The sequence below is a fragment of the Arvicanthis niloticus genome, chromosome 14 (genome assembly GCF_011762505.2).
Source record: "Arvicanthis niloticus isolate mArvNil1 chromosome 14, mArvNil1.pat.X, whole genome shotgun sequence".
Lineage (NCBI taxonomy): Eukaryota > Metazoa > Chordata > Mammalia > Rodentia > Muridae > Arvicanthis > Arvicanthis niloticus.
The window spans coordinates 50,550,475-50,575,014 of NC_047671.1; the positions used below are offsets into that span (position 1 = coordinate 50,550,475).

At 41.5% G+C, this 24,540-nt stretch overlaps 1 protein-coding gene across 10 annotated transcripts in view; it reads right to left on the reverse strand.

Annotated features, from left to right (window-relative positions):
- The window catches only part of LOC117719719 (protocadherin alpha-7), a 222,463-nt gene that overhangs the window by 154,962 nt on the left and 42,961 nt on the right, over positions 1 to 24,540 (reverse strand). The window contains exon 1 of one of the 10 annotated variants that reach the window (XM_076912777.1): positions 20,667 to 23,146. The exons of 6 other annotated variants lie outside the window; for them this stretch is intronic. In XM_076912777.1, coding sequence (XP_076768892.1) covers positions 20,667 to 23,015 — 2,349 coding nt within the window. In that variant the 5' untranslated portion in view covers positions 23,016 to 23,146. Of the gene's footprint in view, positions 1 to 3,621; positions 6,687 to 9,463; positions 11,972 to 14,651; positions 17,169 to 20,666; positions 23,147 to 24,540 lie in introns of those variants that run through there. 3 more of the 10 variants (XM_034517935.2, XM_076912774.1, XM_034517933.2) reach the window with 3 other exon arrangements.

Sequence of the window (24,540 nt, forward strand, 5' to 3'; positions counted from 1 at the left end):
AAAAATAGAATCATGAAGAAAAAAATAATAATTTTCTATTTTCTGATTGAAATGACCCAATGTCTTTTGGTATAACTCCATACTAAAATGAAGGTCCACTCCTATTTTTGAATTGAAAGATTAATTCACTGATCAAGGATACATAAAATGTAATTTTTAGATTTAAAATCTGTGTGTGCAGGGTAGTTACAAAACTAGTTAGGGTATCATGAGAGAGGAAGAAGATGTCTTACAAGAGGTGGGAAATAGAGCAAGTACTGTAATGCATGTAATAAGACAACAGAAAGGTAGACAAACCAAGGACAAAGAGGACACAAGCCAGATAGAGAAAGGGAAAAGAGGAAGGGAAATGGATGGCCCATTACCTTAAATGCTAACCTAAAAACTTAATTTAAAAAAAATAAAATGCAATCTTAATGTTTTGAAGTTCCGAGGTTTTCATGAAAGTAACAATTATATTTTAACAATAAATCCATGTGTTAGTAATGTATCTCAAATACTATCAACCAAGATGTGATGATGCATGTCCCTGACCCTTGCATTCAACAGGCAAAAGGAGGAGAAATAGATAGATGGATAGACACACACAGAGAGAGACAGAGAGAGACAGAGAGACAGAGAGAGAGAGAGAGAGAGAGAGAGAGAGAGAGAGAGAGAGAGAGAGAATTAAGAGGCTCAATTTGAGTTTCATAGAGGGGAATTCTAAGGAACTTAAGAAAAAAAGCTATATATTTATTTTAACTAAGCTGTTAGCTGTATCTCTTTGGGTTGTATACTCTAGATATCTTACTGAATTTAATCACTGATGACCTTGCAAAACTTAATAACAGGAAAATGATAAATGAAAAATAATAAGGTCAGCAACTTGAGAAATACACAATAACTCAGTATGTTTACATGTTTGATATTAGTAATATCAAATAAATATAAAATAAAATATATCTAACATATATATGTTATAGGCAAGAAAAAAGAGAGAGAAGAGACACAGAAGACACAGGGAGAAACAGAGACCAGGTATAAAGTCATGCTTTTAACTCTGGCACTTGAGAGACTGGGGCAGGAAGCTTGCTGTGACTTGGAGGCCACCCTGGGCTATTGTAAGACTCTGTTTCAAAAACACAAAATAAAATTAAAAACTTGGAGATCAAACCAGGATATCTTCACTCTGAAGGTTAAAATACCTCTTAAATTTTATATTACAATACTTGCATTATATTACTTTAAATTAGTATATTTCCAGGCTTGAGTGCACTTCATAACTGAGATATTATCACTAACATGAGCTATGACTAAGGGAAAAAAGAAATTATGATAGAAATTCAAATCTAAGGTGTAGATTTTATAAGTATATTTTATATAGTAGCCAATACATTTTTAATTTAATAGGCATTTTTTTCATCAATAATCTTTAAGATTTAACATTGAGACCAGCCATGGAAAGCTGGCAATTGAAGGCAATATTGTGTTTGTATCCTTGTCACAATTTTGTGTTGTCAAACTTCCCTAATGATGTCAACTTTTGTTTGGATATATTTGTGAAACATGGACTAAATAACAAATTCATAGTAAATGGGAAAGGACAAATAATTGCTAAAAATCAGAATTAAAATGATAAAGATTAGTTGCTTTGGTGATGCTGGAAGAAATTTGAAAAATTATAGTAAAGCAGAGTTGGTAGGGTAGTTTTGTCTCATCAGGGTTTTCTGGAGGAACAGATTTATAGAATAGAGCATATGCATAAATACATAAATACATAAATGGCTGTCTCTCAATGGAAGATCCAAGAATCTAGTACTTGTTCGGGCCATAAGGCTGGATGTCTCGATTGGTCTTCAGTCCACCACAAACCTAAAGAAGTCTACAATGCCAGGGAAGGCATAGATGTGCCACTGAGAGCCAGAGCAAGCAGGCAAAGAGCTAGAAGGCTTTCTTCTATGTCCTTTATAAAGGCCATCACCAGAAAGAGTGCTCTAGATTAAAGGTGTATATTCCCACCTCAAAGGATCCAGCTTAAAATCGGGTCTTCCCACTTCAAATGATTTAATTAAGAAAAAATCCCTCACAGGTGTACCCACTCGGTGGAGTTTTAGGTAATTCCAGATGTAGCCAAGCTGACAACAAAGAACAGTCATCACACCATGTAACTTAACTAGCTTGCATATCTGTCTTTATATAAACCAACACCACTCTGTTTAAGATAACAAGAGAAGCTATTAACCTAAACCACACATGTAGCGTAGTATGAAATATTCTAAGAGAATAATAAAGTTTTCTTTCCCCATTTTAATGTTAATTTAGACTAAAATAAACATGTTTAATCTCTTGAAATGAAAAGAATGCTAGCCTGGCTTGTAGAAGACACTTCATTTAAAATCATATGTCACAAGAAGATAAAGCATTTGTTGGTGGTGCCGTTTTCTATTTTTAAAGATTTATTTATTTTATTTTTATGTTTGAATATCTTACCTTCATGTATTAAGTGTACCATATACATGATTAGTACCCACAGAGGTCAGAAGAGAGTATCAGATCCCCTGGAACTGGAGATACAGATGGTTGTGCATGACCATGTGGGTGATGGGAATCAAACCTGGGTCCTCTGCTGGAGCAGCCAGTGCTGCTGAACCATCTCTCCATTCGGAAGAGAAAGAGATTTTTTGTTGTTTATTTGTTTTTGTTTAAGAAAGGAGCTTACTCTTTGCTCTGTCTGTCCTGGAATTCACTACTCAGACCAAGCAGAGTTCTTCCTGCCTCTGTCTCCTGAGTGCTGGGATCAATTGTGTGCATCACCAACCTTGGTGAGACGAAGTCTTTAAGAATAATTTTCAGAGACTTTTCACTTTCATAACCCTTTTCTCAGAGGGAAAGAGCTAATACTTGAATACCACATGTTGCTTAAGCTTTTCGGACAAAGGAGACATTTGTGAAGGGTTGTTGAATAAAATTATGCCACCAACTATTAAACAGCCTTCTTCTAAAATAAAAGTAATCATAATCAGAATAATTCATACTGGAACAAGGACCAGTACTACTGAAACAAAAGAAATCATTAAATAAGAAAACATTACCACTGACCTGGCAGTCTACCTTGCTGCAATAGAAACAAATGCATCTGCTGAATATAAAGTCTTATTCTATGATATACATGAGGGACAAAATAAAACGCTAAACATTCTCGTGAAAAGAAAAAGGAAACTGAAGAAGTGCAACATTTTGTTAATGCAATTGGATCAAATCAAAATTTAACTTGAAAATTAAATATAAATATAAATAAATGAATAACGTTATAAATATTTGTAACATGAAGGCAGCATATGAAAATAAAACTTACTGCATCCTCAACGCAAGTTCTATTGAGGAAAGCTTATGGGTTCATAATAGTTATATTTAAATTACAAGTTTTAGGCAAAGGTTTGCACAGTAGTGCATAGACGGACATCATAAAGCCAATTTCTGGAATAAACTATATTCCAAAGCATTGCCAAAAATACTTGTGTATAGTGGTACTCAGACCAAAAAAAAAAAAAAAAATCTGGCACACACATTTGTCGCAGAATAAAATGAGAGAGAAAATGTATTTCATCAAGCAAAATATGAAAGTAAAAAGTAATAGCCCACCTTCCCAGACACGTCTCCTCCAGAAGAATGATTTTCCATTCCCACTTCGGCCACTGGGCAAGGTGTAAGACTGGGGCTAAAAGCCATGAGGTCGGTCTTGGGCGGACCTTCTCCAGAACATACTCTCTGCTGTCTCTGCTGTGAGTATGACCAGGTCCCCACCGCGCTTGAGCACACCAGAGTGGGCTTCCCAAGCCCGCACCCACCCTGCATGGGCACAGCTGAGCAGCGCAGGGCTGTGTACAGCAGCAGGGTGAGCACCAACAGGCTGGACACTGCGCAGATGGCAATGATCAGGTACACATTGACATCCACCAGCGACGCCTCCTTGCGGGAGGAGTTGGGCAACCCCTGGGAAGAAGCTTTTGGCACCTGACCATTCTCCACGAGGGACACCAAAACAGTTGCAGTGGCGATCAATGTAGGTTCGCCATGGTCCTTGACCAACACCAGTAGGCGTTGGCGCGGTAAATCAGATTCATCCAGGGCTCGTGTCATGCTGATCTCACCCGTGTAAAGACCCACACGGAAAGGGCTGCGCGCGCCCGCAGCTGGGTGCAGCTCATAAGACAGCCATGCATTGTAACCAGAGTCAGCATCCACTGCGCGAACCTTTGACACCACGTGTCCCGCACTTACTGAGCGTGAAACAAGTTGGCTAAATTCGCCTGCAAGTCCACCTGACTGATGCCCCAGCAGCGTGGGCGCATTGTCATTCTCATCCACCACAAACACCTGCAGAGTCACATTGCTGCCCAGGGCAGGCACACCAGCATCCCGCGCGCTCACCTGGAACTGCAGCAGCTCCAGCTCCTCATGATCCAGAGGCTGCAGCGCGAACACCTTGCCGCTCTCTGCGTGCACAGACACATAGCTCGACAGCAAGCGCTCGCCCACCCTCCGCTCCACCAGCGAGTAGGACACCAGCGCATTCTCCTGCTCATCTGCGTCCACCGCTGACACCGTGAAGATGTGCGCGCCAGGCGGGTTGTTCTCCTTCACGAACACCGTGTATTCCGGCTGCGCAAATGCAGGAGCATTGTCGTTCACATCAGCCACCTCCACGGACACGCTGGCAGTGGCCCACAATGAAGGCGAGCCCCCGTCCCGCGCTGTCACCACCACCTTATAGTCAGTTGTGGTCTCTCGGTCCAGGACACTGTCCAGAACGAGGGAATAATAGTTCTTGAAGGTGGATACCAGCTTGAAGGGGACGTGATTCGTCAAGGAGCAGGTCACCTGCCCGTTGACACCAGAGTCTTGGTCTGACACGCTTATCAGGGCGATTACAGTGCCCAGAAGAGCATCTTCTTTCACTGGGAGAGACAAAGAAGTGAGGACAATCTCTGGTGTGTTATCATTTTCATCCAAGATTTCCACGAGTACAGTGCAGTGAGCAACCATAGGTGGATATCCTTTATCTGTAGCATCCACGTGAATTTCATAATTGTTACTCTCCTCAAAGTCAATAGCGCCGTTTACTTTTATTTCTCCACTCTTTTCGTTTATTAGAAATTTCTTTCTTATAATAGACGAGGTCAAAGGGCTAAATGAATACTCCACTTCTTTGTTTATTCCTTCATCTGAGTCAGTAGTATTCAGCCGTATTACTAAGGTTTGGTTCTCTCGATTCTCATACATTTTAACTTCGTAAACAGATCTGTCAAACACAGGAGCATTATCATTAGCATCCAACACCTGGATCAACAGAGAAACCGATCCCGTAAACTCAGGTTTACCTCCATCGGTTGCTGTCAGTAGCAACTTTAGTTGAGGATTTTCTTCTCGATCTATCAGTTTTCGAAGAACAAGCACTGGGAATTTGCCTTTGCCTTTTTTGTTTACAATATCAAGGGTAAAAAACTCATTTGAACTGAGTTTGTAAGTAAGCATCGAGTTCTCTCCAACATCTGCATCAGAGGCGCCTTCTAGTGGAAATCGAGAATCAAGCAGTCTAGATTCAGGCACCAAGATCTTTTGTTCCGCCACGGAGAACATCGGAGGGTTGTCATTAATGTCCCTCACCTCCACCTCCACGTGGAAAACCTGCAGCGGCCTGTCCACGATCACCTCCAGGTGAATGCTGCACTCCGCGTTCCGCCCACACAGCTCCTCCCGGTCGATCCGAGAATTCACAAACAAAATGCCATTCTGCAGATTTACCTCCAGAAGGTCCCCGCGGTCCTTGGACGCCACCCTGAACAGGCGGGGCATCAGCTCTGCCAGCTCCAGCCCCAGGTCCTGCGCGATGCGGCCCACGAAGGTGCCGTGTTTGGCCTCCTCTGGAATGGAGTAGTGGAGCTGGCCGCTCCCTGCATCCCATGTTGCAAGGAGCAGAAACCAAAGTAGCAGGCGCCAAACTCCATGGCTCAGACATCTGGAGATCACCACTGAAGCATTCTCTTGTCTTAAAAATCCATGAATATGCCATCTGGGATGCACACAAGTTCTAATATCTTCTGCTCCGTTTCCTAATCTCATTTTTTAAACCGAAACGCTGAGATCTCCGAACGTAGCTACTTCCTAACCCCTGAGAAACAACGAAGTATAGCTTTGTTCTTAAAAGCTACATATTTCGTGGACGGCAGCGACATCCAGTGGCTAAATGTGTAAGTGTAATTGTATGAGGGCACTTTTTCTTTAATTCACATCTTTGGTTTGTTTCTGTGGATTGCTATCCTTACGAACACTCGATGCCTCATGTCACATTTCTTTAGCAAGTGTGAATACTTAATATGCAACTTTTTCTTCAAATGTAAAACCACGAGAGGTGATTCCTTTCTTGATCACATGATAATTATTAGGTAAATTTTGACATGCCCTTAAGAGTCAAGGAATAATGAGAAGGCTGTTATTTTACTACACCGCAGGAGTGGGCCCTTTCAAGTTATACTGCTCAATTCAATTATTTTTGTCATTGTTTTAAGGTTAAGTAAATTTCATTTAGACCACAGTTTCAAGACACCAGTTCAGTTGTTTGCCAGATGTTTGTGACTCCGAAGTCAAGAGTAGAATGTGGAGATCCTCCACTCAGCATCGGCTATTTTTCCGTTTTCATTCTTCTATATGTCCTTAGTAATCACACACCTTCGGCTTCTCATCCATGCAAACTCTTCATGTTCCACGGCCCACTCTCATGACAATGTCTCAGTAGTGGGAGCCATTGGTGCAAGTGATAGCAAACTAAGCCTGGGGCGCTTCTGTAGGAGAATTGAGCACTTCACAAGTGTGAATTATTCTCAGACTCAAGTTTGGACACAAATGTTTTTACAACACCTATGGCCAAGTCTGGCTCCTCAGGAAAAAATATTTCCTTCGAAAAATCGTCGCTCTCCAGTGGCTAAACTATGAGTCATACATGGACTGAACGGGATGGCTCTTGCATTTAAGAAAATGGAAATTGTTCACATGGAAAGAAATTTCATTTTATTACATTACATGTTGACTAGAGAATCTCATTTTATATGAATCTACTGCTTTCAGAGTTTGCTACAAAGAATCTATTGTTACTATTTTTTCAAACTTTGAGTAGTCTCTGAATTCCTGTTGTCAAACGTATGCCCATCAAACCAACTTAACTTGAATTCAGACTTAAACTTTCAAATGTTTGTTTGCAATTGTTCTTCACACTCCATGTACTGTTTGTGATGGCTCAAGTATTTGCTTTTTGTTTTGTTATTCTTTGTTGGGGCTAAGGTGGGTAGTGAGACAGAGTCTTTTTATATACTCTTGGCTGATCTCCAACTCTCTTTGTAGACCAGGCTAGCCTCTTACTCACAGAGATCTCCCTGCCTCTGGCTCTGGAGTGCCCGGATTAAAGGCATGTGCCACTTAGTATTTAGTCAAATACTAAAACATCTGCAGGTTTTAGTATTTGACTATATAGTATAGATTGAGGGGAACTATCAGTGTCGTTTGCATCCAAGACAATTCCATCTCTGAGGACTAGTAGTTTCAGGACTTTGTTTTCAGTACTATAACATGCATCCCTTCTTTTTCATGTCTACATTGATCTAATTGGTAATTTAGCCATTTATAGTAATCCATATCCTCTCCCATCTTATAAGGTGTCATCACATATAAATTTCAGAACTTGTAAAATACCCATGAGATTAATTTATCTTTAGGGCACATAAGGAAGCATGAGCACAGTATAATCCAAGAAAGTGAGACTGGAATTGATGACAAACCAGTGATAGAACACACGTTGTCACTTTGCCTAATATGTGACAGTGTGTGCCTCTGTAGCAACCTTTCCCAAGCCAAGCTAGACTTATGAAACCAGAAATTAAGTATCTGTCATTCCTTTTATTTCCATTTCTTCCTGAATTTTAGTTTGTCAAATGAAAATGAGAAAATTAAAATATAGCTTGAACTAAGTGGACAATTTACAGAAACAACTATTTTAAAGTCACAAATTATAGTCTCCAAAGGCTAAGTATAGCACATAAGAACATTGAGGAATCTTCTGCTGTAGAAGAATGAAAGAAAAGTCAATCCTCACCTATTGTATGGAAGGTTTTTTGTAGTTTTCAGACTATGAATTACAAGTGAATTTAAAGAATTAAATCTTTACATCCCAATTTTTTAATCACAAGTCTAAAAACCCCATTAATTAAAAAATCATTTTCTGAAGAAAGTTCCCTGGGGTGCTGGTGCACATCTTTAATCCCAGCACTTGGAAGGCAGAAGAAGGAGATCTCTGTGAGTTCAAGGCCAGGCTGGTCTACAGAGCTAGTTCCAGGACAGTCAGGGCTACACAAAAAAACACTGTTTTGAAAAACCATGAAAGAAAAAAATATTAACTGCTGGAAGAGAGTATTTTCTGTAATGTTACAAGAGAAATTGCCCAGAATTATAAACATTATAAAAATCATTGTCAATAAATATATTCTTATAATTTACATTATAAAAAACTTTAGGAATATCTTTTACACATGTTGAAGTGAGAATCATATTTTATACTCTTTTTAATAGAATTGTAGTTATGGCTTTCTGGGTTTGTTTGCTTTTGTTGCTGTTGCTGTTTTGTTTTATTTTGCTTTTTACTTTTTGAGACAATAGTCCTGATACTCTCTATGTAGACCAGGCTGGCCTCACAATTACAAATATACACCTGCCTCTGCCTCTCTGCCTCTCCGACTCTCCGCCTCTCTGCCTCCGCCTCCACCTCTGCCTTTGTGCTTGGATTAAAGATATGAACCACCATGCCCGGCCCAGAATTAGGTTTCTAAGGAAAGACATTTTGTTTGTTGTTTCTTTATTTTGTTTGTAATGATCCTGTAGTTGTTATGTGTTTCCATCCAGATGACTGCTGAATGTGAAACTTCATATTCATGTTCACTGAATGACTACCAAGCCATTGTAGACGTTTTTCTGTGTGTTCTTGTTTGTTTCCTTGTTTCCTTTTGCAGTTATTGAATTTTTATTTGGTTGGTTGGTTTTTCGTTTTGGTTGGTTTGGTTTTTATTGCTGTTTGGGGGGTGGTTGTTGTCCTTTGGTTTTGGTTTTGGTTTTGGTTTTGGTTTTGGTTTTGGTTCTGGTTTTCACAAGGAAAAGCTTTCAAGTGTTATGGAAGCTCGTCCATCATTAGAAATTTGATTAATACATTATAGTTTTTAAATAAATTACTTCAACAGTTATCTGACACTTCCATAATATGCACTGATTTGTTCTAATTGAAGTATAGAAATAGAAGTCTTCTCCAAATTAAAATATCTACAATTTTTTAAATACTGGTATAACTGTAGACTTTTCTACAGTACTTAAATATACCAAGGAAGTTTCTAAAAAATCTTCCAGAAATAACTATATGAATAAATGCAATTCTACAACAACTCACCTTCTCAGAGGAGTCCAAAGATACAGACAGTTCTGCTGATCCAGGACATGGAGGTAGACCGGGACTGAAGGCCATTAGGTCGGTCTTCGGTGGGCCCTCTGCAGAGCACACCCTCTGCCTTCTCTGCTGCGAGTAAGACCAGGTACCCACCCCGCTGGAGCATACCAGCATGGGCTTCCCGGACCCACAAGCGCCCCCAGAGGGCGTCGCCGAGCAGCGCAGCGCTGTGTACAACAGCAGGGTGAGCACCAACAGGCTGGACACTGCGCAAATGGCGATGATCAGGTACACGTTGACATCCACTAAAGATGGCTCTGGCACACTAACACCCACAGACGACTGGGACGAGGCCTTTGGGGCCTGGCCACTTTCCACTAGAGACACCACCACGGTGACTGTGGCAGTCAGCTGAGGCTCACCGTGGTCCCTCACCAGCACCAGGAAACGTTGTCTAGTCCCATCTGTTTCATCCAAAGATCTTGTGGTACTGATCTCACCAGTGTATAATCCCACACGGAATGGGCTGCGTATACTGCCTGGCCAAGAGAGCAGCTCATAAGACAGCCAAGCATTGTAGCCAGAGTCTGCATCTACAGCGCGCACCTTCGCCACCACGTGACCAGGATCCACGGACCTAGGCAACAACTGATTGAACACTCCATCTGAACCACCGGTCCCAGTTCCAAGCAACATCGGCACATTGTCATTCTCATCCAGCACAAACACCTGCAGAGTCACATTGCTGCCCAGGGCAGGCACACCAGCATCCCGCGCGCTCACCTGGAGCTGCAGCAGCTCCAGCTCCTCATGGTCCAGAGGCTGCAGTGCGAACACCTTGCCGCTCTCCGCGTGCACAGACACATAGCTCGACAGCAAGCGCTCGCCCACCCTTCGCTCCACCAGCGAGTAGGACACCAGCGCATTCTCCTGCGCGTCTGCATCCACTGCCGACACCGTGAAGATGTGAGCGCCAGGCGGGTTGTTCTCCTTCACGAACACAGTGTTTTCGGGCTGCGCAAACACAGGAGCGTTGTCGTTCACGTCAGCCACCTCCACAGACACGCTGGCCGTGGCCCATAGGGAGGGCGAGCCTCCGTCCCGCGCTGTCACCACCACTTTATAGTCAGCTGTGGTCTCTCGGTCCAGTGCGCTATCCAGCACGAGAGAATAATAATTCTTGAAGGTGGACACCAGCTTGAAGGGGATGTGATTAGTCAAGGAGCAGGTCACCTGCCCGTTGATACCTGAGTCTAGATCAATCACACTGATCAGGGCAATAATTTTCCCCAGTTGTGCATCTTCTTTAACAGGGAGCCAGAGCGTTTTGACTTTGAGCTGTGGAGCATTGTCATTAGCATCTACAACGTCCACAAGGACCGTGCAGTGACCAATCAGTGGTGGGAAGCCCTTATCACGTGCCTCTAGTGGAATCTTGTAAGCTTTACTCTCTTCGAAATCAATAATTCCGATAACTGTAATCTCCCCACTCACAGCATCCATGTGAAACTTGGATTTTATATCTGAAGAAACATCACTCGAAAATGAGTACATAACGTCCCCATTCACGCCTTCGTCCAAATCTGAGGCATTGACTTTGATCACCAATGTTCCGTTTGGGACGTTTTCTGGTAATTTCACGGTATAGAGAGATCTGTCAAAAACCGGAGCATTGTCATTGACATCCAGCACTGTGATGAGTAACTGAACGGTGCCGGTCAGCTCCGGTTTGCCTCCGTCGGTGGCCGTGAGCAATAAGCGCATCTCTGCAGCTTCTTCTCTGTCTAAAGGTTTCCGCAAAACAAGACCAAGAGGTTTCACCTGCTCGTGGTTGGGCGGTACATCCAGAGAGAAATGTTCATTGGTGCTCAGTCTGTAAGTCAGCAGAGCATTGGAACCGACATCTGCATCTGACGCGCCCTCTAGTGGAAACCGCGAGTCAAGCAGTCTGGACTCGGGAATAAACAGAGTCTTTTGTGTCGCTGGAAACATGGGAGGATTGTCATTAATGTCCCTCACCTCTACCTCGACGTGGAAAACCTGCAGCGGCCTGTCCACGATCACCTCCAGGTGGATGCTGCACTCAATGCTCCGCCCGCACAGCTCCTCCCGGTCGATCCGAGAATTCACAAACAAAATGCCGTTCTGCAGATTTACCTCCAGAAGGTCCCCAAAGCCCTTTGAATCCAACTGAAAAAGACCAGGACCTAGCTCCGGCAGCTCCAGCCCCAGGTCCTGTGCGATGCGGCCCACGAAGGTGCCGTGTTTGGCCTCCTCGAGGATTGAGTAGTGGAGCTGTCCGCTCCCCACTTCCCAAATTGTGATGAGCAGAAGCGAAAGCACTAGAAGCTGGCCCTCTGGGACTGCACCGCCTAAACACAGCATTTCAGGAGTTTGATATTTCCAATTCGCTTAAATTGCCTCCAAATGAAGAGATGCCAACTGATTCTCTCAATTCCACTCTCCTGTGTTCACCCTTGCTCATCAGACTAAACAAGAATGGAGCGTCTTTTCTCCCGGAAAAAAAAAAAAAAAGGTGGCTATAGCAGTCTTTTAATCAGAATGAATAAGGCGGCCGAAAGCGACATCAAGCGGCCCAAAAAGTAAGTACATATTCAGTGAATAGACATTGAACCTTATTTTATTCTCTGAATTTTATCATTGTTGAAATAGAAAACCACCTTTATTTTCCGAGAGGCGTTATTAGAGGACTGACCTCTGAAACTGTGAAATGCCATAATTATAGTTCTCTTGTGCCAGGGAACACAACATTATTTTAAAATAATGTTAAAAATAGAGTGGCAATTTAAAATGATCATTATGTAATCACAAATATTGAATTTGAAAAGTATTTTCATTCTGTAACGCAAGATCATCCACATTCCTAAATTTTTGATCCTGATGTAATAGATTGCTCTGTGGGTCATGATGCCTAAGAAAGCTAGGCACCCAGAAATTTACCGATCACAATAAACTTTTTTTATGCTGGATGAAAGATATCAGTAAATATATGCAGATGAAGTAGTTTTAAAGTAATTTCATGAACTGTAAATGTATAAAGTATTTTTAAAATATAATTTAGTTAAACAACCTTTGTGGGGAGAAAATAGAATATATTTCTTTTTATTAATATTGGCATAGCCTGTTCCCACCATCATGTCTTATTCCTACACCTACATAATATGATTATTTTCAACTATTGTCTTATGTGAATAGCAATCTCTACTTTATGTCTTCTACAGCTTTTATTGTATCACCCCATAGAGCATTGATCTTCAGTACTGTTCATTCAGGGTTTAAGAAAGAGTTCTATTTTAAACTTTGGCTTACCATTCTTTTCTGCCTAGGTTCTAATTAAGAACAACTCTCTTTTGAGTTCTAGTCTCTCATTCAAACATGAATGATTGACTGATTGACTGAGTGATTGATTAGTTAAATTTATTATTAGTCTTCTGGGGGCACCTAAAAGTAAAATGATGGACATTATTGGTGATGATTAAAGGGATTAGGTGCCAAATACAGTGTTAGATGACTTTGACTTTGACTGCTGTTTATATTTTATAAAAAGAGCTCAAATTTAGTAAGAGGATATGATCAAGTCACGTCTGAGAGCCAAGTATATGTCAACATAATAGCAAATATAAAGTCATTTGCATGAAGAAGAGGCTGCACACTGTTCAAATACTGTTGGAAACATAAGCATAGACGAAGCCAAAGGTCCTTAAAAACTGAGAGGTAAACTAAATCATTTTATATAGAGCATTTTGATAGAAAAATAAGATGATAGGCATAGACAGAAATTATGAAAAATATAAAATCTACTACATTTCTGATTCATTTCAGTTGGGAAAAAGCATACAATCTAATTATAAATGATTATGCAGTGTCATTATATTGCTAACATGCTATAAGAGTCCAGAGTTCCAGAAACCTCTAATTAATTTTCATTAAATCTAACCATTCTCTTCTAAGAAATTTGCTCAATATCTGATAAGTATATAATGTCAGGGCAAATAAAACAGACAAAAGAAGCAAAGAGAGAAAAAAGAAGTTCTATAATTGAGATGTTGAAAGACAAGGAAACTATCTCAGACTTTTAATAGATTTACTTCCAAAAAGAAAAATATTTCTGTGTGAACTAATTTGTCCTCATCATTTTGAGTATTTTTATGATTTATAAATTACACATCTATCTACAACAATAGAATTACTACATACAGTGTTCTTGTTCATTATTATATTGTTAAACCATATTAGATGTAAACTTAATGTAGATTTTTGAGGAGAGGGGCTAGATTATGAACTTGGGCCCATGAGACATGTTTCTTTGTAAAAATACATCAGCTCGTACACAAAAGATCAACACAATTTTACTGTATCACTGATTCAAATTCAGCAGATGTTTATCAGAATAAGAGCAACTATCAACCAGCCAAGGATATTCAAAAAATATATTAAATTACTGAAAATAGTGTAAAACTTCCATACCAGTAAAATAATAAATAAATAAAACTTGAAATGGTGAAAACTGCCAAATCCCAGCACTCAGGGGGCTGAAACAGGAGGATTATGAGGCTTATGTAAAACTGAGATATGTGATAGACACCCTGCTACAAAAAAACAAAGAATGAAGAAAACTATTCTGCATTTTATGACTGAAAGGTTTAAAACAGTAATAAATGTTACAACAGCTTGAATCTAATAGAACTAAAATGAAAAAATAAGATGATAACCTAAACTCATGAAAGTGATGATTGAAAGGAAATTATACCTTTCCAGTAATATCACAGAATATATTAAAAGCTCAGAGAATAACCATGAAATGTAAATGTTTGGAGAAGTGCATTCCCATGGATGTCACCAAAGTTCTGTTCTACAAGACTGGAATCATACAAAGGCTAAAAGCAGTACTCCGCACAATATAAAATTGCTTGTGGCAAACTTGGAACAACAAAGAGTGTGGTATACGAATAACCAGTATGTGACATGTCAGCCAAACTCAGGAGTATCAGGCCAACCTGAAAATGTAAAAATCTCAGATGCTAAATAAATAAATGTACGACAACACACATAAAAAATAAAACAAGTAAAAACTGTAACTAAAATAATGCACATGTGCAGATGTGAAATACCATGAAAGAAGTTACAAATTTTCTGCAAATTAAATATTTCTAAATATAAAAGGACTTACTTGAAAGCCATGATCGACAGTTAAATCTTGCCCTTCCCCAGTGACCTCTGATACTGGACGCGGTGGAAGACTAGGACTAAAAGCCATGAGGTCAGTCTTAGGTGGACCCTCTCCAGAGCACACCCTCTGTCGCCTCTGTTGTGAGTATGACCAGCTCCCCACCGTGCTGGAGCACACCAGCATGGGCTTCCCCGGAGCACAGGCTCCATTGGTGGGCGTCGTTGAGCAGCGCAGCGCGGTGTACAGCAGCAGGGTGAGCACCAACAGGCTGGACACCGCGCAGATGGCAATGATCAGGTATACATTGACATCTACCAGCGACGCCTCTGGGACTGAAGCATGACTAGAAGCCTGAGAAGAAGCCTTCGGTGCCTGGCTATTCTCAATCAGGGACACTAGAATGGTGGCTGTGGAAGTCAGCGCTGGCTCACCATGGTCTTTCACCAACACCAACAGGCGCTGTCTGGGTGCATCAGACTCATCAAGAGCACGTGTTGTACTGATCTCACCCGTGTACAGCCCAACACGAAATGGGCTGCGAGGTCCCACAGAGGGTGGCAGTTCATAGGACAACCATGCGTTGTAGCCAGAATCTGAGTCCACCGCCCGCACTTTCGCGACCACCTGACCCACGCTCACAGACCTGTGTATCAGATCAGTTGCCACACTACCCAAGCCTTCAGCACCAGCCAAAAGAATGGAAGGAGCATTGTCGTTCTCATCCAGCACAAACACCTGCAGAGTCACATTGCTGCCCAGGGCAGGCACACCAGCATCCCGCGCGCTCACCTGGAACTGCAGCAGCTCCAGCTCCTCATGATCCAGAGGCTGCAGTGCGAACACCTTGCCGCTCTCCGCGTGCACAGACACATAGCTCGACAGCAAGCGCTCGCCCACCCTTCGCTCCACCAGCGAGTAGGACACCAGCGCATTCTCTTGCGCGTCCGCGTCCACCGCTGACACTGTGAAGATGTGCGTGCCAGGCGGGTTGTTCTCCTTCACAAACACCGTGTATTCGGGCTGTGCAAATGCAGGAGCATTGTCATTCACGTCAGCCACCCCCACAGACACGCTGGCCGTGGTCCACAAAGAAGGAGATCCCCCATCCCGCGCTGTCACCAACACCTGATACTCAGCTGTGGTCTCTCGATCCAGGGCGCTGTCCAGCACAAGCGAATAGTAATTCTTGAAGGTGGACACTAATTTGAAAGGGACATGCGGAGTCAGGGAGCAGGTCACCTGCCCGCTGGCTCCAGAGTCCAGATCCGAAACGCTAATTAGAGCAATGACAGTACCCAGGGCAGCGTCCTCTCGGACAGGCAGGGATAAGGAAGTCAATGTGATCTGAGGGACATTGTCATTTTCATCCAATACCTTCACTAAAACGGTGCAATGACCCACCATCGGAGGGTGTCCTTTGTCCGTCGCGTCAACATGGATTTTGTAGACATTTACTTGCTCAAAGTCCAAATTCCCTTGAATTATGATTTCTCCTGTATCTGCATCTATGCTAAACTGGTCAAGAATCCTGGGCGACACCAGCCTATTAAAAGAGTAAGAAATGGCTGAGTTCGTCCCTTCATCCCTGTCAGAAGCATTCAGTCTAATAACTGTCGTTCCGTTGTCTGAGTTTTCCAAGATTCTCACTTCATACTCGGGGTGTTGGAAAGTAGGGGCGTTATCGTTCACATCCAGTACAGTGACCAGCAGCTGAACAGAGCCTGTGAGCTCAGGTTTGCCCCCATCCGTGGCTGTCAGCAGTAGCTTGTGCTCCGGAGCATCCTCTCTGTCCAACGATTTTCTTAAAACTAGTTCAATCTGTTTACTTTCTTCGTTCTTTGAACTCACGATTAGTGTGAAGTACTCATTAGAGTCAAGCCTATAGGTTACAACTGAATTGGCTCCAATGTCTGCATCGAATGCGCCCTCTAGCAGAAACCTAGAGTCTAGCATTCTGGATTCTGAAATACGCAGCTTTTGTTCTTTTACCCGGAATACAGGCGGATTGTCGTTAATGTCTCTCACCTCTACCTCGACGTGGAAAACCTGCAGCGGCCTGTCCACGATCACCTCCAGGTGGATGCTACACTCCACGCTCTGCCCGCACAGCTCCTCCCGGTCAATTCGAGAATTCACAAACAAAATGCCATTCTGCAGATTTACCTCCAGAAGGTCCCCGCGGTCCTTGGACGCCACCCTGAACAGGCGGGGCACCAACTCCGCCAGCTCCAGCCCCAGGTCCTGTGCGATGCGGCCCACGAAGGTGCCGTGTTTAGCCTCCTCTGAGACAGAGTAATGGAGCTGGCCGCTCCCAGCTTCCCAGATTGAGAACAACAAAAGCGAGAGCAGCAGACGCCGGGAATCCGGACCTCCTCGCCGAGAAAACACCATGTCAAGTACTCCTTTTGTTCCTTTGAGAAAATCTGGTCTTAATATAAAGATCAACTTTTGGGCATCTGGAATCCTTTAATCCAGTTGAGCAGCAACTGCCATTGTTCAGCTTTTAAGAGACATACTGCTATGAGAAGTCTTGGGATCTGAGCGAGCCAGACCTGGATAGACAGCGACATCATGTGGCTCCAATGGGTAATGAGTCCAAAGATTTAACAACCTTGGCAATAATTGGGTTCTTTCATAAAATAAATACTTTCTTTTCATTTTTATTCTATAATAGTAGATTCTCAGTGTTACAAGTGCATGTATGTTTATCTTCTCTCTCCTTCACAGAGATTGCGTATCGGTGAGAGATCTCTTCATAAGTAAAAAGTCTCTTCCCAATATTTTAAATACTGATCTACCAGTAATATGCAAATATTACTCTGTAATATGTATTATCCACTGGAAATGACATATGTATCACAAGCATAATTCCCTCCACACTTGTCTGTGGAAGAAATTTGTTTGTTGGCAGCTGGTCATTGAAATATATTATTTTATATTAACATATAATTCTAATTTTTCTTAAGTTTATATGTGTTTTTGTGAATTCTTATTAAATTTCCTTTCGATGTTTTCAGGGAACATAAAAATATTTTAAACTATTTTACTTACAAATTCTTGGAAAATGAAAACATGTATTTTTCCAACAATCGATATATGTGTAATGTATCACATGAGCCTCTCACAAGATTTTCTCTTGTAGATTTCTCAGCCATTGTAAATCCAAATAGTATTTCAGTCTTTGCTGGATTTGGATCTTTCTTCTGCTCCAAATATGAGCCCAATTCCAAAATTATGTCTTTATCCTCTTCATACCTCTTGTTCTTTCCTTAGTGAGATTCTTCTCTATGCCAATGTCTTTAGACTAGTTTATCTTCTGAACCATGTTTAAACCTATAACTTCAACAATAGAGATGGTGGTGCATGCCTTCCATTCTAGCAACAGGGAGGCCGAGGCAGGAGGATTGTTGTGAGTTTAAGGCCAGCCTGCTCTATGTAGTGAAACCCAGGACAGTAGGGGCCATACAGAGAAACCCTGTCTCAAAAATTCCAAAATAAATTTCAATACTTACCACCAAATCTAAATAATTGAACGTCACAATTTCTATACCATTGACCATTCTCCAAATTTACTTAGACACAGTCCCAAACTTATTTTTATTACTGGTTCTCTCTTGCATACAATATTTTGTTTTTCTAGACCTTCCCATCTTATATATTACAAATGTTGTACTTATGATTATAACTTCTGCTGGAGTGTGCTGAGACCTCTAACACACTTGCTTTCTATGTGACAAGTGTGAAGACCTCAGACTCACATCAGGTCTTCTTCATGTTGTGTCTGACCATTTTTCACTGTGAGTCATATTTTACAGAAATACACCACCTCTTCCTAAAATCCTTCTATTCAAGAACCTTTATTTCATTTTTATCTGTGAAAATGCTACCCTCAAAATTAACCTCAGAAGTTAATTCTCCAAAATTTGTTGTATTTTTAAACTGCATTCAATAGATGTATATTAATTGGAATTCTTCTAGTGGCCTTATCACTAAACTGCTGATTATTTCAAAGAAATCTATTGTTCTTTTATAGATTCCTATCCTTGCAATCTGTAGAGTACCTACAAAAGTTTCATCACACTGAAAGTTTTAGTGATTATAATTTCTACATAAATGTAGCTCTAACTGAATAGTTCGGAATTTTAAAATGAAGTAAAGCATAACCTATGACTTTTTACTTGAGTTCTTAAAATCTGGATGTTTGGAGATATGACAAACATGTAATTATGTAATATTTCAATTGTTTCTTAGTGCTTGGAATAAGAATCTGTCATTAGCTGCAGACGTTTAGTGTACTGAAAATGCACAGACAAGAAAGTAAAACAGAAAGGATGAATAATGAAGTTTTCTATGAAACTATTAAATTTATCCTCATTTTACTTACAAAAGACTATCTACAAATAACATTAAAGACATTATTAAAATAGACTTCACAGAATCTCTGTGAATTTTACAAACAATAAATACATCCCATAGCCAGCAAAGAAAAACCTGAAAGAGTTTGTATCTCTCAAAATGATTTTCTAACAAAAAAAATCATAATATTTCATAAATATAGATGTTGTGGTAAGGAGGTTTCCTGTCAACTTCTGTGGTGTTCAAAAATGAATGGATTTTAATTTTTATTAATTAATTTACTAGGACGGCTTTAAAATGGTATATCCATGTAAGATAAAACAAAAAAAAATTTAAATCAATAAGATTGTTACAATTACTGTCACTACAACTCTATATAAAGCATAAATGCTCTTCAAATGAACTATTCTTTAAACAGGAGCAGAATTCGCTGTGCTTGTGGTAGTGCTCTATGGTTAGGTCCCCCATGAGAGCTCATGAATTGAGCCATTTGCTTTTATTTATACTGAAAACAAGAGCAAAATATTCTAAAAATCATCTCATAGCATATATAAAAATTTAGCCAACTTTGAAAATTGACAGTCAGAAGTAACTAAACAAATACTTGAAATTTTAAAATTAAAATTTTAAAAATAAAAATAAGCTTTATGATCCACCTTGTGCACCATGGATGCACACAATGAACGACTTAACTAATAAGTCTTGATTTAAATCTGAGTAATGAGGATGCAGATACTTGACATGATGAAGAAACAAACGATGATGTATGCCTTGCAAGAGACGAGCAAATATGCAGAAAAGAAGGTTTTAAGTGTCATTATTTTTTTCTAAAACAGAAAGGCGCATTGCACGTGTATTTAATTTTGGAATACAAAATAGAAACCAAAGTCTCCCAGAATTCAGAGAAGTAAATACTTCAGTGTCAGAACTGGGAATAACTTTCACTGTACACTAGAGTCAATTCTTCTGCATTTTGAATGTGAATATATTTCCTGTATAAACAAGGAGTCAAATAAAGGATTTAATTCCTGATAGAACCATATTTTTAAATAATACTAATTATCACAAAAATGGCAAGTACAATCCTACAAATAAGGTTTTCAAAAAACTGCTAAACAGATATGGTTGGAAAATAAAAATTCTTGCAATAAGAAACTGAGATAATTCAACTTGTAAAAATATTAAACCAAAAATGTTGAAACCCATGTTGTGGTAAAATATGTGCAATACAAAGAAGGAGTAATAGGTCAGCATATACATTTAAATTAGTTTACAGTAGGATTTATAAAGGTGGATAAGCGTTGGAACTCATTAGGAGTGCTTGCCTCCTATGCTTAGGAACCAGACCTCTAAGAGGTCTGGGCACTGAGAAACAAACTAGATATGCAAACACTTAATTTTGGAAATCCGCTAGGTAAAGAACGTAAAGATATTATTCATATTAGCACATTTTTATCAATATTATAGACCAACATAAATTACCAAGTTTATGAAAGAGAAACCCAAACTGGCCTGAAATTCCCTGTGTAAACCAGATTGGACTAAAAATTGAATATCTTCCTGCTTCAGCCTCCCGGGTGTTGTGATTAATAGATTACATCATGAAAAACAGCTAAACTATTTTTTGCATGCCTGAAGAGAAAAATATTTAAGACTCACGTTGTCTGTAGAGCTGGGACCCTGAGGTAGGCTGGGACTGAAGGCCATGAGGTCGGTCTTAGGAGGACCCTCTCCAGAGCACACCCTCTGTCGCCTCTGCTGCGAGTACGACCAGCTCCCCACCGCGCTGGAGCACACCAGCATGGGCTTCCCAGGAGCACAGACTCCATCAGTGGGCGTCGCCGAGCAGCGCAGCGCGGTGTACAGCAGCAGGGTGAGCACCAACAGGCTGGACACCGCGCAAATGGCAATGATCAGGTACACGTTGACATCCACTATCCCCTGATTCACTCTGGAGGCTCCAGCTGACACCTTAGATAAGACCTTCTGTGTTTGGCCACTGTCTACCAGAGAAAGCAACACCGTGGCTGTGGCGGTCAGAGAAGGTTCTCCATGATCCTTCACCAACACTAACAAGCATTGCCGCAATGCATCTGTCTCTTCCAGTGCACGTGTCGTGCTGATTTCTCCTGTGTACAGGCCGACACGGAAGGGACTACGAACTCCACCCGCAGCCGGCTGCAGCTCATAGGACAACCAGGCATTGTAGCCAGAGTCCTCATCTACTGCCCGTACTTTCGCCACAACCTGGCCAGGCACCAAAGCCCGAGATACTACCTCATTTATTGTGCCACCAGCCCGGTTAGCCAAAGGCCCCAGCAGTGTGGGCGCATTGTCATTCTCATCCAGCACAAACACCTGCAGAGTCACATTGCTGCCCAGGGCAGGCACACCAGCATCCCGCGCGCTCACCTGGAACTGCAGCAGCTCCAGCTCCTCATGGTCCAGAGGCTGCAGTGCGAACACCTTGCCACTCTCCGCGTGCACAGACACATAGCTCGACAGCAAGCGCTCGCCCACCCTCCGCTCCACCAGCGAGTAGGACACCAGTGCATTCTCCTGCGCGTCTGCATCCACCGCTGACACTGTGAAGATGTGCGTGCCAGGCGGGTTGTTCTCCTTCACAAACACCGTGTATTCGGGCTGCGCGAATGCAGGAGCGTTGTCGTTCACGTCAGCCACCTCCACGGACACACTGGCCGTGGCCCATAGGGAGGGCGAGCCACCGTCGCGGGCGGTCACAACCACATCGTAATTAGCAATGGTCTCTCGGTCCAGAGCACTGTCCAGCACGAGAGAATAGTAATTCTTAAAAGTGGACACTAGCTTGAAGGGAATGTGAGGAGTCAGGGAGCAGGTCACCTGCCCGTTGGCATCAGAATCACGGTCAAATACGCTAATTAAAGTGATGACTCTTCCAGGTTGACTGTCTTCAGGTACAGGGAGAGACAAGGAACTAACAGTCAACTGTGGAGCATTGTCATTAACATCTACAACTTCCACAAGAACAGTACAGTGTCCAGGCAGTTGTGGGAAGCCCTTATCACGTGCCTCTAGTGGAATCTTGTAAGCTTTATTCTCTTCGAAATCAATAATTCCGATAACTGTAATCTCCCCACTCACAGCATCCATGTGAAACTTGGATTTTATATCTGAAGAAACATCACTCGAAAATGAATACATAACGTCCCCATTCACGCCTTCGTCCAAATCTGAGGCATTGACTTTGATCACCAATGTTCCGTTTGGGACGTTTTCTGGTAATTTCACGGTATAGAGAGATCTGTCAAAAACCGGAGCATTGTCATTGACATCCAGCACTGTGATGAGTAACTGAACGGTGCCGGTCAGCTCCGGTTTGCCTCCGTCGGTGGCCGTGAGCAATAAGCGCATCTCTGCAGCTTCTTCTCTGTCTAAAGGTTTCCGCAAAACGAGACCAAGAGGTTTCACCTGCTCGTGGTTGGGCGGTACATCCAGAGAGAAATGTTCATTGGTGCTCAGTCTGTAAGTCAGCAGAGCATTGGAACCGACATCTGCATCTGACGCGCCCTCTAGTGGAAACCGCGAGTCAAGCAGTCTGGACTCCAGGATAAACAGAGTCTTTTGTGTCGCTGGGAACATGGGAGGATTGTCATTAATGTCCCTCACCTCTACCTCGACGTGGAAAACCTGCAGCGGCCTGTCCACGATCACCTCCAGGTGGATGCTACACTCCACGCTCCGCCCGCACAGCTCCTCCCGGTCGATCCGAGAATTCACAAACAAAATGCCATTCTGCAGATTTACCTCCAGAAGGTCCCCGCGGTCCTTGGACGCCACTCTGAACAGGCGGGGCACCAGCTCCGCCAGCTCCAGCCCCAGATCCTGTGCGATGCGGCCCACGAAGGTGCCGTGTTTGGCTTCCTCGGAGACTGAGTAATGCAGCTGGCTGTTCCCTGCCTCCCAGGCTGCCAGAATTATCAGGAGCAGGAGATGGCTCTTCCAATTGTATCCTCTCAGGTTTACCATCTCAAATTCCTAACGTTTTATTCTCATTCGCGACAATTATCTCAAAGTCTGGAGGCTTTTTATTCCTTCATTCCAGTCCCGAGATGCTGGCCATTGTGGAGCAACCGAAGAGTGAAGCCCAGTGGAATCGTTCTAATGGAAAATGAATGGCCTCGCTTTGTGACCATTTAGTGGCTAAGAGCGACATCATGTGGCCCAAGTAGTAAGTAGAATTTGCGAAATTTACAGTTATGCATTGAAATGTATATTTTAAATTGAAATTTCGTTCTTTATTGTGAACACGTAGAGCAACATTTCTCATGCTTCTTCATGGTATTCTTGAGTGCTTAACAGCTTTTAAATACTTAATTTTGACCATTGTTTTTGCTTTGAGTATTAGAAAAACCTTTCTTCCTACAGTGGTTTAATATACAAACAAGCCTAAAGGGATCTCTTTAATTTAAGACAAACTTAGTAAATAATTTTAATGTCAAGAAGGCTAAGTGAAAAACAAATTTCATATTCTTTTATTGGATAGAGATATAGAAAGTTTGAGAATCTTTGAGACAAGATTGTGTATTAAAGTAGCTTCTTAAGAAACAAGTATTGTGAATTTCTCTTTATAAGATTTATAGATCCCGTTGCAGGAGTTCATGGTTCTCATGTTATTTACTCTTTCCACCCAAAACCTTGCTTTATGATTACATGCTTGTTTTCAGTCTTCAGTATCATGTAGGTTATTTCTTTCTTCATACTATAAATTCATTTCATTAGCTAAATCTTGGTGCTAACCCACCCACAATTCTTTAAGTCTTTGAATATTTTATCTTTTGAGAGTTAGTTTAACAAGTGTAGTTTTCTTAAATGTTGCACCCCAGTATTCCCAGATGCAAGTAAAAATAATCACATATATGTTCTAATGCTTCACAATGTTGATATCTGCCCACATCAGTCTTTCAGTGATTGGCACTCTGCTTGACTATTGCAAACCCTTTTGTTATACTGCCTTCATGACTCACTTAGTCGATATGGTTGACTTCACGAGCACCTTTATTACCATTGCCTTAAATGTTTAGTACTTTTCAAATGACTTTAGAGAAAAATGAAAAATTATTCTAATACTTACCCAAGAGTTTCTCTTTATAATACTTTTTCTTATCTCATCTCACACTCTCTCCTGTGTGAAGCATTCACTTCAGTCCAAGTACATTCCTTACTCCCTGCTTCCAGACTCACTTGGGATTTTGCTGCACACCCATTTACTTAAAGTTATTTCTTTCCCAAAACACTGATTATTGTCAATATTCTCCCAAAGGAACCCCTCCACTATACAACCACCAAACTCACCATTAATCTAGACATTTCCTTCAAACAAGGAGATAGGTGGACAGTTACATTCAGCCAAACTATGATTTGCTTATTTATTTATTTATTTATTTACCTTTTTGTGACTCATAACACTGTTTTCTCTGTCACATTATATGTAGTATATCTTTATTTTTATACAAATTCTGAAGCCGTGGGTTGGGTTTTGACTCATTTTTAA